Below are 17,488 nucleotides of genomic sequence, written 5' to 3' on the forward strand. Positions count from 1 at the left end.
TTGTATTGGTTCGTAATCCCGAGCCTGGACAAAAAGCACCGCCATGCCATTGGATGTAAAGTTTTGTCAATCAAGGTGTAGCTAGTAACAAACCTCTCCGTTGCTTAGCTAAAACTGATACTGCTTTCCACTCCGTGGCTGTAGATTTGGAAATAAAAACGTGGTGATGTGACACAGCAAATAAGAGGACGAGGAAGTTCCAGATATTTCGCAAATAATATATGAAATGTGTAAAATAGACGGGTTATTGCAGAGACATTCCTTTTACAGCAAGATCAGCCAGGCAGGTATTTCCTATAGGCGCGAGCGCACTGACATCAGGAAAGGTTATCGTTAACCAAATGCTTTGCCAACTTCCAGTTCCACTGTCCAGGCTTTTGTTTTTAGGTAGCCTAGCTGGTTGAGCAACAACGATGCATGTGTTTGCGAGCATTGGTTCATTTCAGTTTGTGAATGGTTGAATAGACTTGGGCTATAAAGGAAGTCATATCCTAAATCAAAGAAAGATGACGGAGAATCACACCAGCTACATAACCTTAGCTAACTGAGATATTGGATTTGCAATACATTTTGGCCAGCTAATGTTATGTATTTTGATTGCCATATATATCTGCTCACCTGGTTCGTTTGACTAATTTGGCCTCCCCAAATTCATAGAAAGAAATATTAGGCTGGGTAATTGCTGCAAGGTAGCTTAATTAAACTTGATGTGATGTTAGTGTTAGGCTATAAATAGGCGGCTATCCCTACTCATTTAATTATTTAGCGGATTTTTTCACGCGCTAAAATAGCAATGGTTGCATATTTCACTCATGTCACTCACGATTAGCGTTACCCCACCTTTAACGTTTCTTTGGACTGCCATTGGTTTTTATTTTTTTTAAAATCTCCAGGTCATCACATGGGAGCGCCATTGACTCAATGCCAGCATCAAACTGCAAGGACAGTGATAGAAACGCGGAAAATCTCGCTGAGCCGGGCTCAAGAAAAGTTTGTCAATTGAGAGAATATACCGACCGACCACTTAGCCTAGGCTGTTGTTCATGTCCGTGACATTATCCCCTGATAACTGTCTGTATGTGAACATCGGAACGCCTCCGCTACAGCCGTTGCACCTGTCTGCACAGCAGCAAGCCTTCATCGGAACCATAGCCCACACACTCTACAGACAAGACACTTTTCACAGGACAACAGAAAATAGGAGGATTTGGAATTGTATTTATTTACTTGAACACTTTCGGGCTGAATGCATCCCGGCGAAGCATTGGTTAGGCTACATCTTTGCTGACGATTAATTGAACAAGCATGCCGAACTACATGGCAAGTATAGTTTTTGTTTGTGGCCTGTTTTGCCCTATGCTATAGTCTATTATTTTAGACTAGCCTACTGATTCTGTTGGAGCAAAAGCCTATAGCTTTCAAAACTGAACCTAAGGGCACACACATCATAGCAAAACTAATTCGCCAATGATGTGGTTTCCTACCTAGCGGTTACAACTGCCGGAAACATTTTTTAATGGAGTAAATCACCAATACGGATCCAGGATTCAACTATGCCTGTAAGACAAAAAGGTGAGCAGAAACGTCGTTGGCACAACCGGTGTCTCGCCACTAAGCAGCCACAAGTGAAAAAACATCAGTGGCTCTTTGTCATTCAGCACTTTTAGACCCATGTCGGAGTGTAGGCTTGCCTTTAGCCTTTCTAGGTTATGTTCCTGTAGGTAAGCTAATGGCAAATTAAATTTAAAAAATGACCCATGACTTGTAATGTAAGCCTAATGTGGCCTATGAAACAGAAGTCATTGATAATGTACAAAATAAAGGAAATACCAACAGTGTCTTAATAGGGAGTTGAGTCACCAGAACAGCTTCACTGCTCCTTGGCAAAGATTATACAGTTGTCTGGAACTCTATTGGAGTGGCAAAGATTATACAATTGTCTGGAACTCTATTGGAGGGAAGCAACACCATTCTTCTATGAGAAATCTGTAATTTGGTGTTTTGTTGATGGTGGGAAAAAAGTGTCTTAAGTGCTGCTCCGGAATCTCCCATAAGTGTTCAGTTGGGTGGAGATCTGGTGACACGCACCCCCTTTAACCCTCTATGCTTCTTTGAAAACCCCTCTTTCAAAATCACTGAGATCTCTTCTAGCCGTGGTAGCCAAAATAATGGGCAACTGGGCATTTTTAATCATGACCCTAAGCATGATGTTAATTGCTTAATTAACTCAGGACCCACACCTGTGTGGAAGCACCTGCTTTCAAAATATTTGTATCTCATTTACTCAAGCATTTCCTTTATTTTGGCAGTTACCTGTAGTTTATTATAGATTGGAATATTGGGTAACAAACTATTTTTTATTGCTTTCAGGAATAAGCGTTAATAAATATTTTAAGTACTAGGCCTAATACAGTGCATTCGGTATTCATACAGTATTCAGACCACTTTTTCCGCGTTTTGTTACAGTACAGCCTTATTCTAAAATTGATTACATTTATTTCCCTCATCAATCTACACTCAATACTCCATAATGACAAAGCGACAACAGGTTTAGAAATGTGTTGCATATGTATTAAAAATAAACCGATAACTTATTTACATAAGTATTACATACCCTTATTTACATAAGACCCTTTGCTATGAGACTTGAAATTGAGCTCTGGTGCATCCTGTTTCCATTGATCATACTTGATGATTCTACAACTTAATTGGAGTCCACCTGTGGTAAATTCAATTGATTGGACATGATTTGGAAAGGCGCGCACACACACACTTGTATATACAAGAGCCCACAGTTGACAGTGCATGTCAGAGCAAAAACCAAGCCATGAGGTCGAAGGAATTGTCCATAGAGCTCAGAGATAGGATTGTGTCGATGCACAAATCTGGGGAAGGGTACCAAAATATTTCTGCAGCATTGAAGGTCCCCAAGGACACAGTGGCCTCCATCATTCTTAAATGGAAGAAGTTTGGATCCACCAAGACTCTTCCAAGAGCTGTCCGCCCGGCCAGACTGAAAAATCTGAGGAGGAGGGCCTTGGTCAGTAAGGTGACCAAGAACCAGACGGTCACTCTGACAGAGCTCCAGAGTTCCTCTGTGGAGATCGGAGAACCTTCCAGAAGCACAACCATCTCCGCAGCAATCCACCAATCAGGCCTTTATGGTAGAATGGCCAGACGGAAGTCACTCCTCATTAAAAGGCACATGACCGCCCACTTGGAGTTTGTCAAAATGGCACAGAAAGGACTCTGACCATGAGAAACAATATGCTCTGGTCTGAAGAAAACAAGATTGAACTCTGACTTGAATGCCAAGCATCACGTCTGGAGGAAACGTGGCACTATCCCTACGGTGAAGCATGGTGGTGGCAGCATCATACTGTGGGGATGTTTTTCAGTGGTAGGGCCTGGGAGACTAGTCAGGAAAGATGAACGGCACAAAGTACAGCGAGATCCTTGACGAAAACCTGCTCCAGAGCGCAAGTCTCTGAATGTCCTTGAGTGGCCCAGCCAGAGCCCGGACTTGAACCCAATCGAACATCTCTGGGGAGACGTGAAAATAGCTGTGCATCGACGCTCCCCATCTAACCTGACAGAGCTTGAGCGGATCTGCAGAGAAGAATGGAAGAAACTCCCCAAATACACGTGTTCCAAGCTTGTGGCGTCATACCCAAGAAGATTCCTGTAATCGCTGCCAAAAGTGCTTCAACAAGTAACGAGTAAAAGGTCTGAATACCTATGTAAATGGATTAAAATAAATAAAAAATGGGTACCCTTCCCCAGATATGTGCTTTGACCCAGCCTGTCTTGGAGCTCTACGGACAATTCATTCATGGCTTGATTTTTGCTGTAACATGCTCTGTCAGCTGTGGGACAGGTGCGTGCCTTTCCAAATCCTGTCCCATCAGTTGAGTTTGCCACAGGTGGACTCCAATCAAGTTATAGAAACATCTCAAAGATGATCAATGGAAACAGGATGCACCTGAACTCAATTGTATCATAGCAAAGGGTCTGAATACTTAGGTAAATTAGGTATTTTTTAAATAAATGTGCAAACATTTCTTAACCTGTTTTTGCTTTGTCATTATGGTGTATTGTGTGTAGATTGATGAGGATTTTAAAAAAAATCAATTTTAGAATTAGGCTGTAAGGTAACAATTTGGGGAAAAAGTCAAGGGGTCTGAATACTTCCCGAATATTTCCTTATTTCTAAATCATGTATAAGTTATACAGCATTTATACTTATTTGTAAGAATTGATGAAGCCTTATTCATTTAAGTGATGGCATTATTTTAATTGAATATCGCAGGGAATAGCCTTAGGACTTATGTATATCGTGGATACTGGAGATAACTTCCATCCCAACTATGTCTAGTGTTTATGGGAATGGTGTGATCATATTCAGTAAAGGATTTTTATATCATTTCTGTACATGGTGATTGTAGTGTAAGTTCAGTCCACAAAGCAACTCCATGTAAATAAAGGTGTAATGAGGCTTGTCCTGGCGTGACCTCAGATCGTCTCATCCACTGGTCTGTAATTGTGCAGCAATAAAAAATAAATGCTGTCCGAGTTGTTCAACTGTACTGTACAATGATAGTAATGGAAGAGGCCTCCCGAATTGGCGTGGTAGTCTAAGGCACTGCATCGCAGTGTTAGCTGTGCCACGAGAGATTCTGGGTTCGAGTCCAGGCTCTGTCGCAGCCGGCCGTAACCGGGAGACCCATGGGGCGGTGCATAATTGGCACAGGGTTGTCGGGGTTAGGGGAGGGTTTGGCCGGCAGGGATGTCCTTGTCCCATCGCGAACTAGCGACTCCTGTGGCGGGCCGGGTGCAGTGTACTCTGACACGGTCACCAGGTGCACAGTGTTTCCTCTTACACATTGGTGCGGCTGGCTTCCGGGTTAAGTGGGCATTGCGTCAAGAAGCAGTGCCGCTTGGTTGGTTTGTGCTTCGGAAGACGCACGGCTCTCGACCTTCGCCTCTCCCGAGTCCGTACGGGAGTTGCAGTGATGAGACAGGACTGTAACCTCCAATTGGATACCACAAAATTGGGGCGAAAATGGGGGTTAACATAAAATAATAAACAGAAAGTCATGCAAGATCGTTCAACCTTCCAGACTTACTTTTACTCCTTGAAACTTGAACTAGACAGCAGACGGCCACATCAAGTTAGCAGGAATTATAAGTCAATAGCAGTAAGTAAAGAGCATTTTACAGTCTGTTCTCATGAGTTTCTTTGAAACAAGTCAAAGTTTAGTGTACTGGGGTCTCCCTTGGTGACAGGGTCTGAGCCCAAGGATGATGTCTCTGTGTGACTGAGTGGTATCTCGCCCCCTGACACCCGTGCCAAGCGGGGACACTATCCATGCTCCACATTTCTGTGCAGTTACAAAACTGCGTCTCATATTAGTAGTGAAAATGGTTGCTAATTATAAACCATACAAGTGACCATATTGTCTTTTGCACATGCAGTTGTCATTACATGCTTAAGATTATATATTTTTTAGAATTGTTTGGGCAGAAATCTGGGCAGAAGCTCAAGCTACTGTAAACCTTATTCAAACAAATTGGCTTTGTAAATTAGTCCTGGCGGGGCTTGTCTGATGTTTGCCATTTCATCACTCGACTGTATGTTTAACTATAAACTAAAATGACTTTTTCTCTTTTGAATAACATTCTAACTGGTCTCCAATCCGTACCCTCCTGCAGACACAGCTAGGGCCCTAGGCCTTTTGGAAGACTACTGTGCTAAACTGAGGAAGCCAGAGGAACAACAGCTCAAAACTTCCATTCAGAGAGTGATGGGGGTCTTCAAAAGCAGCCTGTTCCAAGCACTGCTTGGTAAGTCAAGCTGGATATTGGAATCCATCCATTCTTTTAATTGACTCCAATATGTCAAATGCTTCACCTGTCATTATAAATCAGAGGCATGTCATGAATGTTATAGCATGACAAAAAACAATTTCCCCCTCAACTGTCTAGCCATGTTCACCCTTATTCTATTTCATACATACAGTATGGATTTTGATAGACACAGTGAAGTAATACCTCTTTTATAATCTAGTCAGTAGTTTTTGGGATTCACAATAGAACTCTAGAGATTTGTCTATTGTCACATTTGCTCAACCTGCATTTTGTTATGCCCGTGTTTTTTCTGAAATCTAGTTATTTTGAATTCTGCTGATATTGCAGTCGATGCTTCTCAGTGCCTGTGGTATTTTTAAGTTGCTCCTCACACTCTTCGTAAGGATTCAAACGAAGCATAATGATGTGGGGCTTTTGCATCTTTGATCATTCCCCCGGATACCTTTCAATGATTTGAGGGGCATGCAAGTATCTCGTCAATGCATTATTGGAGATGGGTATAATGCATGATTCTCATTCATCATTCAAAGGTTCATGACATGGTCATTTTCCAAATGATAAAAACTACAATCTGACCTCTCAGGTTGAGTTTGAAAATGTATTGCTCGGGCCACGCATTATTGTTCCCAAAGCCTTCTCAGTTAGCAGTGGCGAAGCCGAGATGAAATGAATGTTGGCACGCTACAATCTCTGTATTATTATATGTGACATGAAATTCCGAGCAATGTAAGTGCATCTTTAACGTAGTAACACGAGAGGAGTTCATCATGCATAGTTCCCTGTGAGTTGGCATTCAAAGGCTGGGCATGCCTTTTTACACACCGATCAGACCCTGTTGTACTTGACCACCTGGAATCTCTCTCCTCCAAATGCTATTTTAGCTTGTCTGAGAATGGGCTTTCAATCTTTCTGGCACAAGCCCCCACTGGTTATCAAAAAGGGCAACGATGATAAGGAGAGCGGAAATATCAATTACATTTAACATGCATTTAAATAGATTGATCTCTAAACCTAAGTAGAGATATTATATGTCGAACATGAATATTGCACTCTCATTGCCTTTTGGCCATGTTTCCTTTTGAAGCTTGAAACTTGAGGATTAAGCAGTCACTGGTAAAAACGAATAATAAACTAATTTGTTTCATGTAGATTTTACAAACCTGACAGTGTTTATTGATCCCCAGAGTCATTGCACTGACATGAGCTGTTGCAGTAAACGTTTATGGCATATGTGATACTTTTATTTGGAGACCGTACTGGGATTTATTTGATGGTTTTAGGAGGAAGAGTAAGTGCTGATTGGGGTTTAGAGTAAGGTGCCACTCTCTGCTGCTCCCTTTTTATTATTTTCTCCTCATAGTCGGCCTTACATACTGCCTGCAGGCGTGGGTTCGAATCTCACTTCCACTAACATGTAGCCTAAGGACAATTGATAAGAATGATCCATAGACACTGCAACTTCATTTGTAGACTCAAAAGTTTAATATCGGACTGCTACACAACTTATTAGGGGAAACCAGTAAAAAAAAAGGGGTTCCTCAAATCACTCCAAACCGAACAACCCTCCCTCTTCCTTCAGTTCCATGAACCAGAATAAGATGTCAAAATAAAAATCACACTGTCTAATAAAAGTATCTGTTTCGAAAGACGATGCAGATGTTTTTGACTTTTGTTGTGATCAGTAGAAAATGTAACTAAGTGGAGCTAGATTGGTGTACAGTCACGGCCAGAAGTTTTGAGAATGACACAAATCTTAATTTTCACAAAGTCTGCTGCCTCAGTTTGTATGATGGCAATTTGCATATACTCCAGAATGTTATGAAGAGTGATCAGATGCATTGCAATTAATTGCAAAGTCCCTCTTTGCCATGCAAATAAACTGAATTTCCACTGCATTTCAGCTCTGCCACAAAAGGGCCAGCTGACATGTCAGTGATTCTCTCGTTAACACAGGTGTGAGTGTTGACGAGGACAAGGCTGGAAATCACTCTGTCGTGCTGATTGAGTTCGAATAACAGGCTAGAAGCTTCAAAAGGAGGGTGGTGCTTGGAATCATTGTTCTTCCTCTGTCAATCATGGTTGCCTGCAAGGAAACACGTGCCATTATCATTGCTTTGCACAAAAAGGGCTTCACAGGCAAGAATATGGCTCTCAGTAAGATTGCACCTAAATCAACCATTTATTGGATCATCAAGAACTGGTTCAATTTTTGTGATGAAGGCTTCAGGGCGCCAAAGAAAGTCAAGCAAGCGCCAGGACCGTCTCCTAAAGTTGATTCAGCTGCGGGATCGGGGCACCACCAGTACAGAGCTTGCTCAGGAATGGCAGCAGGCAGGTGTGAGTGCATCTGCACGCACAGTGAGGTGAAGACTTTTGAAGGATGGCCTGGTGTCAAGGGCAGCAAAGAAGCCACTTCTCTCTAAGAAAAATGTCAGGGACAGACTGATATTCTGCAAAAGGTCCAGGGATTGGACTGCTGAGGACTAGGGTAAAGTCATTTTCTCTGATGAATCCCCTTTCCGATTGTTTGGGGCATCCGGAAGACAAGTTGAGCGCTACCATCAGTCCTGTATCATGCCAACAGTAAAGCATCCTGAGACCATTCATGTGTGTGGTTGCTTCTCAGCCAAGGGAGTGGGCTCACTCACAATTTTGCCAAAGAACACAGCCATGAATAAAGAATGGTTCCAACACATCCTCCGAGAGCAACTTCTCCCAACCATCCAGGAACAGTTTGGTGACGAACAATGCCTTTTCCAGCATGAGCTAGCACTTTACCATAAGGCAAAAGTGATAACTAAGTGGCTCGGAGAACAAAACATAGATATTTTTGGTCCATGGCCAGGAAACTCCCCAGACCTTAATCCAATTGAGAATTTGTGGTCAATCCTCAAGAGACGGGTGGACCAACAAACAACCCACAAATTCTGACTATCTCCAAGCATTGATTATATAAGAATAGGCTGCCATCAGCCAGGATGTGGCCCAGAAGTTAATTGACAGCATGCCAGGGCGGATTGCAGAGGTCTTGAAAAAGAAGGATCAACACTGCAAATATTGACTCTTTGCATCAACTTCGTGTAATTGTCAAGAAAAGCCTTTGACACTTATGAAATGCTTGTAATTATTCTTCAGTATTCCATAGTAACACCTGACTAAAATATCTAAAGACACTGAAGAAGCAAACTTTGGAAATGTATATTTGTGTCATTCTCAAAACTTTTGCCCACAACTGTATTCATATCCCTTTAATAAGATGACAATGGCTCCTGTGGTTGTCAGATCAAGATTGAGTTTTTGTGGGACTGGTAACTCCAATATGAAATGCTTCATTTCAAGGCCTTTCATTTCGAGCCGTTGGTAATAGGTATTCATGCGGGTAGCCTAGTGGTTAAGAGCGTTGGTCCACTAGCTAAAAGGTTGCTGGTTCGAGTTCCCAAGCTGTCGATGTGCCCTTGAGCAACCCTAATTGCCCCGCTCTGGTTAAGAGCATCTGCTAAATTACCAAAATTGTAAAACAATTTGTATTTTATTAGGATCCCTATTAGCTGCTTCCAAGGCAGTTGAAACTCTTCCTGGGGTCTAGGAAGTTGATGATGTAACAGATTATGATGAAGAGTCCATTGCTAATAGGGTTTGTCTCCCTGTTCTTTTGGCCTTGTTCTAATACAATTTTTATGATGGTCATTAACGACATTAATGTATCTGCCACTGTCAGAAACATTTAACATTTGTCTACCACAGCCCTGGTCTAGTAGTTTGAAATGTAATTAACCAGGCCTATTTGCTTAACTACCTCCGTATTTATACAACGCTTTTAAAGGTTGGCCAACTGCCGAGTGGGAGTATATTGTTATGATTTTGTGGCCTTTTTTGGAATATGAAATCTAAAGGGGATTGGACGCCCTCATACTGAAATGTGCTGGGGGAAGTTGTAATACTCTTAATGCATGGTGAAGCTTCCACATTGCCAAGCTTGGCTAGGAGCCTTTTAAACAAAATATTGGGGGATTATATGTAATCTTTTACAACGTGCTCTTCGACTGCTGCGTAATGCCCCCCCGCAACAGATGTTCGGCTATATAGGAGCACACCCATATCTTGCACTGATCCACTTCCACGCGTCAAGATTATTGTGCAGTACTGATTCTTGGATAATCATTGGAATACAATTAAGTATGTGTGGGCACTCTAACTGTAGTGTTTCTCATGTGCTGAGCTACAGAAGAACAACACAACCATATAGGCCATCGTTTTGAGATGTAGTTTGGTCAGAAGGTGTGAGTGGCTGTTGATGTATGATTCATCCCTCACTTGACCTATTTGTAGCATAGACTTGCAGTTACTATAATGATGACCCACTATCTACAGGGATTATAATCCTTGCCATTTGAATTTTTGTGTGTGTTGTTGGTCTTACAAATGAGTCAACTTGCATGATTTAATGATTGGTACTGCAAGTGTTGTTGGTTTTTTTCTCCCACATTACCAGGAAATCGTTGGCTGGAGTGGTTTAAAGCTGGCGCCATTGGACTCTGGAGCAGTGGAATCAAGTCTAAATCTAATTTTATTTGTCACATGCGCCGAATACAACTCGTGTAGACCTCACAGTGAAATGCTTACTTAGAAATCGTTAACTAACAATGCAGTTGTAAGAAAATAACAATAACACAGCAAAGAGTGGAAACTCGTTCTCTGGTGTAATGAATCACACTTCACCTTCTGGCAGTCCGACGGACAAATCTGGGTTTGGCAGATGCCAGTAGAGTGCTACCTGCCCCAATGCCTAGAGCCAACTGTAAAGTTTGGTGTCAGGAGAAGTAATGATCTGAGGCTGTTTTATATGGTTCGGGCTAATGTTACAGCATACAATGACATTCTAGACAATTCTGTGCTTCCAACATTGTTGCAACAGTTTGGGGAGGGCCCTTTACCGTTTCAGCATGACACCGCCCCGTTGTGGCTGAATGGATCAAGTCCCCACAGCAATGTTCCAACATGTAGTGGAAAGCCTTCCCAGGAGAGTGGAGATCGTTATAGCAGTAAAGAGTGGACCAGCTCTGTATCAATGCCCATGATTTTGGAATGAGATGTTTGACGATCAGGTGTCCATATACCTTTTGTTATGTAGTGTGTGTTTGGGGGATTTTTATTTGATTTATTATTTAACTAGGCAAGTCAGTTAAGAACATTATTATTTTCAATGACGGCCTAGGAACAGTGGGTTAACTGCCTGTTCAGGGGCAGAACGACAGATTTGTACCTTGTCAGCTCGGGGATTTGAACTTGCAACCTTTCGGCTGCTAGTCCAATGCTCTAACCACTAGGCTACCCTGCCGCCCTTGATGAGATCTATTGCTCTTTGTAAATTGTTGATCAATCACCATTTATCTGCCAACTCTGCTATGGAACTAATGCCTCCTGAAATAGATGTAATCATCTTATGAAGCATTAGCCTAGGTGCTGTCTAATCTGGTCAGGGCATGTGCAACCTGCTGAAACCCATCACAGCAGAGTGAAACTGCAGATGGTTTAACCTGTTCACCATTACCAATTTATCTCAGGACCAGGCAAAGGAGTAAGGTTGGAGGACTCTCACTCAGCTACGCATCTACAGAGATGGAGGGCAAGGAAAGTTCACTTGTTACACATGACAGTCTTGGGAGGCCATGTTCCTGCTGATTTTTAAGTTTGTCCCTGAAGCTCAATGCCTTCCCAGAGTTCACATTTTGGTGGTTTTACACATATAATAAGTTGTTTAAAAAGGGCAAGACTGGTGTGAATAAGGTCCATTGTTGTGAATGTCAAACACTGCAGAGCAATCATCATGTTTCACATTCAGTAGCTTCACTTCACCTAGCATGATTGTTCCATTAGATGTGCCCTTTGCCCCCTTTAGATCCATCTACCACAAGGCTTGTCTGACTTTTAAAAACCATCTTGCCTGCACATGTATTATCTGAGTTAGTCTTATCACATCTATTCATCTGAATCAGTAGGATACACAGACTAGCTCCAGTGGCCTAATCGCAAAAGCAGACCACAGTCTGCCAAATTGCTCCATAGAAGTTTTTAATGGGCTCTATTTGTTATTCAGATGAAAACAAGCTGAATGCCAGCCTCCCTTAATAGGGAAGGTATCTCACTGCTCTCCTGTCTCATGGAGAGCCTCTTTCTGGTAGCACCCGGGGCCCCTACCCCAAAGCTGAACTTGAATTGAATATCTTCTCTCAGGACGACTGTCCTGACTGGTAGGGGGGGGGGGGGTGACACATCTCCCTCAGAGTCGCCGGGGTCTTGATTGGATGTGTGGGTGGGTGCGTGTTTATCACCTGTTTCTTGATGGGAATAGGAGCAATGCTACACATAAGCTAGGCAAACATGCTAATGATGTGTAATGATCATTATTATAGACTACAAACTTGATGGATAATAAAAGGGGTTAAGTAAATTAGGAAGGGATACTGCCATCTTGTGGCATGTTAGACTTGCAGCAGTTCATTTCCCACTACTTTATCTTGAGACCGTGGAGCACTGTTTTATTTATCGTTTGACAGAAAACATGACATTTTGCAATGTCCTCTCCTTTTCTGTCGTCTGCGTGACACGCACTGAAATCTATTACATGTTAAAGAGGATACCAAGAGCATTACAGCTCGGTGTTGGTGCGTGTAACCCCCATGATGTGGGTAACTATCAGGTTGTTTCCTCAATTTCCCTATGGATTGGGTATACTATTTAATTCTAGTAGCCTGTATGTTATTTGACCATTGTGCAACCATGCCTTCAAGAGGATGTAGGAGCCATTTTTGGTGGACATTTTTATCTGTTAAAGTATGGCAAACAAAAGGACAATTGTTACTCGGGGCAGCAGCTAAATCGGTAGTGCCAGAGGATCTGTAGAAACTAACAATAGAAAACAGTGGAATATGGAAAGGTAGCAAATGTCAATTGCCTTGTGAATCCATACCCTTTTGTAAACCATGAACAACATGTACTGAAACAATATGTAAATAACGTTAGTTGGATTTATAAATGCAGATTATATATAATATATGTATACTGCGTGTACAAAACATTAGGAACTCCTTTTTATGCCCTCCGAACATCCTCAATTCCTTGAGTCATGGACTTTACAAGTTGTCAAAGCGTTCCACAGGGATGCTGGCCCATGTTGACTCCAAAGCTTTCCACAGTTTTGTCAAGTTTGCTGGATGTCCTTTGGGTGGTGGACCATTCTTGATACACACGGGAAACTGTTGAGCATGAACTTGCAGCGTTGTATATATTTTGTACATATTGGTATTATATACGATGTTGCTGATAATGCTGCCACAGGTCCAATAGAGGGCACCATAAGGATTAGATACACACTACAATCCTACTACCAAAGGGTCTTGTGCATTTCATATCTCGCTGGGGTCCTTGCCATGTAAGAATCTCTGTTGGAGCCCACAGGTGGGAACAGCAGAAAGGTAATATCTGTGTTAGGCCGACATTGCTAAAATGGCACACTTCCTGAATGAAGGGAACAGCAACAGTGGAGCATCCACTTCCAGATGGTCTGAACGAGCTGCACTTCCAGATGGTCTGAACGAGCTGCACTTCCAGATGGTCTGAACGAGCTGCACTTCCAGAGGAGCCCCATCAAGTTAATGTATTGGCACATATCAGTCCATGCAAACTGAATACCATGAGCATTCAAATTGCCTAAATCTAAATTCATATTTATACCATTTATTAAAGGACCAATCAACAACTCAAGCACAAATAATTGTAGCCTAGGAGCTTATGCCTCACTAATTAGATTGCAGAAGTAAGGGATGAGTCACCTCTTGTACTGTTCCGATGTAATCTGGTATGGTTGGACCTTTTTTATGGCCAAAAGGTCCAAACTTTGGCTGTAGCCCAAAGGTCTGTTCGACTCCATGTGCAACAACTGTTCAGCAGAGACCACACAGGATTATGCTCTGCACCATTTCACAGCCTTAATGGCCCTACCACTCAAGAGTCTGGAGAATGCGTGACTCATCCGCAGAAATGACGAATGGCTGTCTCTGATGTGATCGAATTTGTCTCTATGAAAAACAGTACAGTACACTTTTTTTTTTTTTCCCAGGGTCATGAGCACACACACACCGAGTTGACCTTCTGGATTGAATTATACTGTAAAAGCACAGCCTATTGGCCTAACTCTTTATTAAACAGAAAATTGCAGTCACAGAGTCCCTATACAGTTAATTCGTAAAGTATTCAGACCCCTTGACTTTTTCCACATTTTGTTATGTTTCAGCCTTATTCTAAAATTGATTTACATTAGGTTTTTTTCCTCATCAATTTACACACAATACCCCACAATGACAAAGCAAAAACATATTTTTATTTTAGCAAATGTATAAAAAATGGAAAACTGAAGTAATACATTTACATAAGTATTCAGACCCTTTGCTCAGTACTTTGTTGAAGCACCTTTGGCAGCGATTACAACCTAGAGTATTCTTGGATTTGACACTACAAGCTTGGCACATATGTATTTGGGGAGTTTCTCCCATTCTTCTCTGTAGATCCTCTCAAGCTCTGTCGGGTTGAATGAGGAGCGTTGCTGCACAGCTATTTTCAGGTCTCTCCAGAGATGTTCAAGTCTGGGCTCTGGCTGGGCCACTGAAGGACATTCAGAGACTTGTCCCAAAGCTACTCCTGCGTTGTTTTGGATGTGTGCTTAGGGTCTTTGTCCTGTTGAAAGGTGAACATTTGCCCCAGTCTGAGGTCCTGAGTGCTCTGGAACAGGTTTTCATAAAGGATCTCTTTGTACTTTGCTCTGTTCATCTTTCCCTTGATCCTGACTAGTCTCCCAGGCCCTGCCACTGAAAAACATCCCCACAGCATGATGCTGCCACCACCATGCTTCACCGTAGGGATGGTGCCAGGTTTCCTCCAGATGTGACGCTTGGCATTCAGGCCAAAGGGTTCAATCTTGGTTTCATCAGACCAGAGAATCTTGTTTCTCGTGGTCTGAGAGTCTTTAGGTGCCTTTTGGCAAACTCCAAGCGGGCTGTCATGTGCCTTTTTATTTATTTTTTACAGGGGAGTAGCTTCCGGCTGTCCACTCTACCATGAAGGCCTGATTGGTGGAGTGCTGCAGCGATGGGAGAATCTTCCAGAAAGACAACCATCTCTGCAGAGGAACTCTGGAGCTCCTTCAGAGTGATCATCGGGTTCTTGGTTACCTCCCTGACCAAGGCTCTTCTCCCCCGATTTTTCAGTCTGGCCAGGCAGCCTGCTCTTGGAAGAGTCTTGGTGGTTCCAAACTTCTTCCAGTTAAGAATGATGGAGGCCACAGTGTTCTTGGGGACCTTTTAATGCTGTAGATGTTTTTTGGTGTCCTTCCCCAGATCTGTGCCTCGACAATCATGTCCCGGAGCTCTACGGACAATTCCTTCGACATCCATGGCTTGGTTTTTGCTCTGACATGCACTGTCAACTGTGGGACCTTATAGACGGGTGTGTGCCTTTCCAAATCATGTCTAATCAGTTGAATTTATCACAGGTGGACTCTAATAAAGTTGTAGAAACATCTCAAGGATGTCTCATAGCATAGGGTCTGAATGCTTATGTAAATAAGGTATTTCTATTTGTGATTTAAGTCTTTTACAAAAAAATCTGAACTTGTTTTTGTTTTGTCATTATGGGGTATTGTGTGTAAATGAAAAATATTTATATAATACATTTTTGAATAAGGCTGTAATGTAACAAAATGTGGTAAAAGTTAAAGGGTCAGAATACTTTCCGAATGCACTGTATGTTGAATATTTCTCTTCTAAGCTCAGCGTAGGGCAATATGTATTTACATAAAGCAGATGGATGTGAGTCATAAATGGACATGACTGTTTGTGGTATGGTTGGGGGTGGGTGTTGCATCTCTGAGTGCCCTCTCCCACACCATGGTGGGCCAAAACTCTAAACAGTTTCTTTAGTGATCATGCTCAATATTAAGCCGGTACCTTCCCTCGATTTGCGTGGTTGCGCACTTCTCTACCATATGCAGATATGTCCCAAAGCTGAGGGAGTAAAAAATAATAGAGGTTAGCTACACTGCCATATTGCTTGATCTCGTGGACACCAAGCTTTAGGCACTTAAATTGTATATATTTTTATGAAATTCTGCAAACGTGTTTGCGTGCTCTGGATTGCTGACTGTGGTGAAGTGGCAATCGGAGGGTCTAATTAGCCCCTATATCCTCTTAGCCACACTTTGAAACAGCAGTGCTATGTGAATACTTCCATACAGCCGTCACACAAGTAGGTAGTGGGGTCCTCGTTCAAATAAATGACAGGTCTCATTCAAAACGTGTAGATGTTGCCTAACGTTATTGTGTGACTATCAGTGTTGTTGGGTTAGTAGTTAGAAGAGGACCTAGTGCTTCAGCAGGACTGCACCCTCGATTGCCTCCATTTTAACAATAGAGCAAGGTTGTTGTTTTTTTTCCCACGTTTGATTTCAAGGAAGTGACACTGAATGCGTGTGTCCCAAAGTTGATGGGTTTACGTATCTCCTCGTCAAAATGTTTTGCTCTGTAAGTGACCCTCAGTTTTGTCAGCAACATGTGACAACAGAGGGACCCCAAGTTGCTAGGGGTGAGGGACCGGTTTGGCATTGGGGAAAAGAGTGAACCGCATTAGCTCTTCAGATTGCTGATGTCAGATGAGAAAGTGTGGTCTTTGCTTGTTTACATGGAGATGGCAGGAGGGAGCTGTGCGGCTGATCGACACCGGGAAGGCCCGCGGGCTCTTGAGACCTTGTGTATTTTCCCAGAACGCTTCGCTTCACTACACACAATGGCCACCTGGATAAATGAGGCAGACCATATAATTTTGTTTCCTGCTTGTTTAGTCCGAAATTGTTATTTGAGCACAACTGATACGTAAAGTAATCAATAAAATGTAAATATCTTTGCTGTGTTGCAGAAGTTCTGATTCTCACTTTCTCCCTTATACTCTGATCACCACCACTTCTCATCTCACATATGCCATTGGCGTTACATTGCTCAGCTGGCTTGTCTGTTCTCGCACTCGTGTGTGTGTATTGTGAGAGTTTGTAAACGAGGCAGTTCTGATGTGTGTGTGTGTGTGTGTGTGTGTGTCTGTGTCTGTGTGCACCTGGCGACATGAGCAAATGTGTTATTTAACTATGCTCGTATGGCGTCTGTCCTCTGCACAAGAGGCAGTGTGTGTAGACCGGCCCTGGCCTCTGTGTGAGGAAGACCGACTTGTCCTCCTAATTCAGATCACACACTGAGTGTACAAAACATTTGGAACGCCTGCTCTTTTGACAGACTGACCAGGTGAATCCAGGTTGACAGCTATGATCCCTTATTGATGTCACCTGTTAAATCCACTTCAGTAAGTGTAGATGAAGGGGAGGAGATAGGATAAAAAATGATTTTTTTAATCCTTGAGACAATTGAGACCTGGATTATTGTGTATGTGTTCTATTCAGAGGGTGAATGGGCAAGACAGAAGACGCTGCTGGATGTTTCACGCTCAACAGTTGTCCGTGTGTATCAAGAATGGTCCACACCCAAAGGACATCTAGCCAACTACCCATAAAGTCTCTATCATC

General features: G+C 42.5%; 1 protein-coding gene across 19 annotated transcripts in view; it reads left to right on the forward strand.

Annotated features, from left to right (window-relative positions):
- The first annotated feature begins 49 nt into the window (after nt 1-49).
- Nucleotides 50-17,488, forward strand: part of dlg2 (discs, large homolog 2 (Drosophila)) — a 367,048-nt gene continuing 349,609 nt past the window's right edge. For 5 of the 19 annotated variants that reach the window (XM_029627169.2, XM_029627172.2, XM_029627174.2 and 2 more), the window contains exons 1-2: nt 54-1,572; nt 5,713-5,844. In XM_029627169.2, coding sequence (XP_029483029.2) covers nt 1,554-1,572; nt 5,713-5,844 — 151 coding nt within the window. In that variant the 5' untranslated portion in view covers nt 54-1,553. Of the gene's footprint in view, nt 1,573-5,712; nt 5,845-17,488 lie in introns of all 19 variants that reach the window. The other 14 variants (XM_029627160.2, XM_029627170.2, XM_065007216.1 and 11 more) reach the window with 6 other exon arrangements.

This window comes from Oncorhynchus nerka, linkage group LG22 (assembly GCF_034236695.1).
Source record: "Oncorhynchus nerka isolate Pitt River linkage group LG22, Oner_Uvic_2.0, whole genome shotgun sequence".
In the NCBI taxonomy this organism is placed as follows: domain Eukaryota; kingdom Metazoa; phylum Chordata; class Actinopteri; order Salmoniformes; family Salmonidae; genus Oncorhynchus; species Oncorhynchus nerka.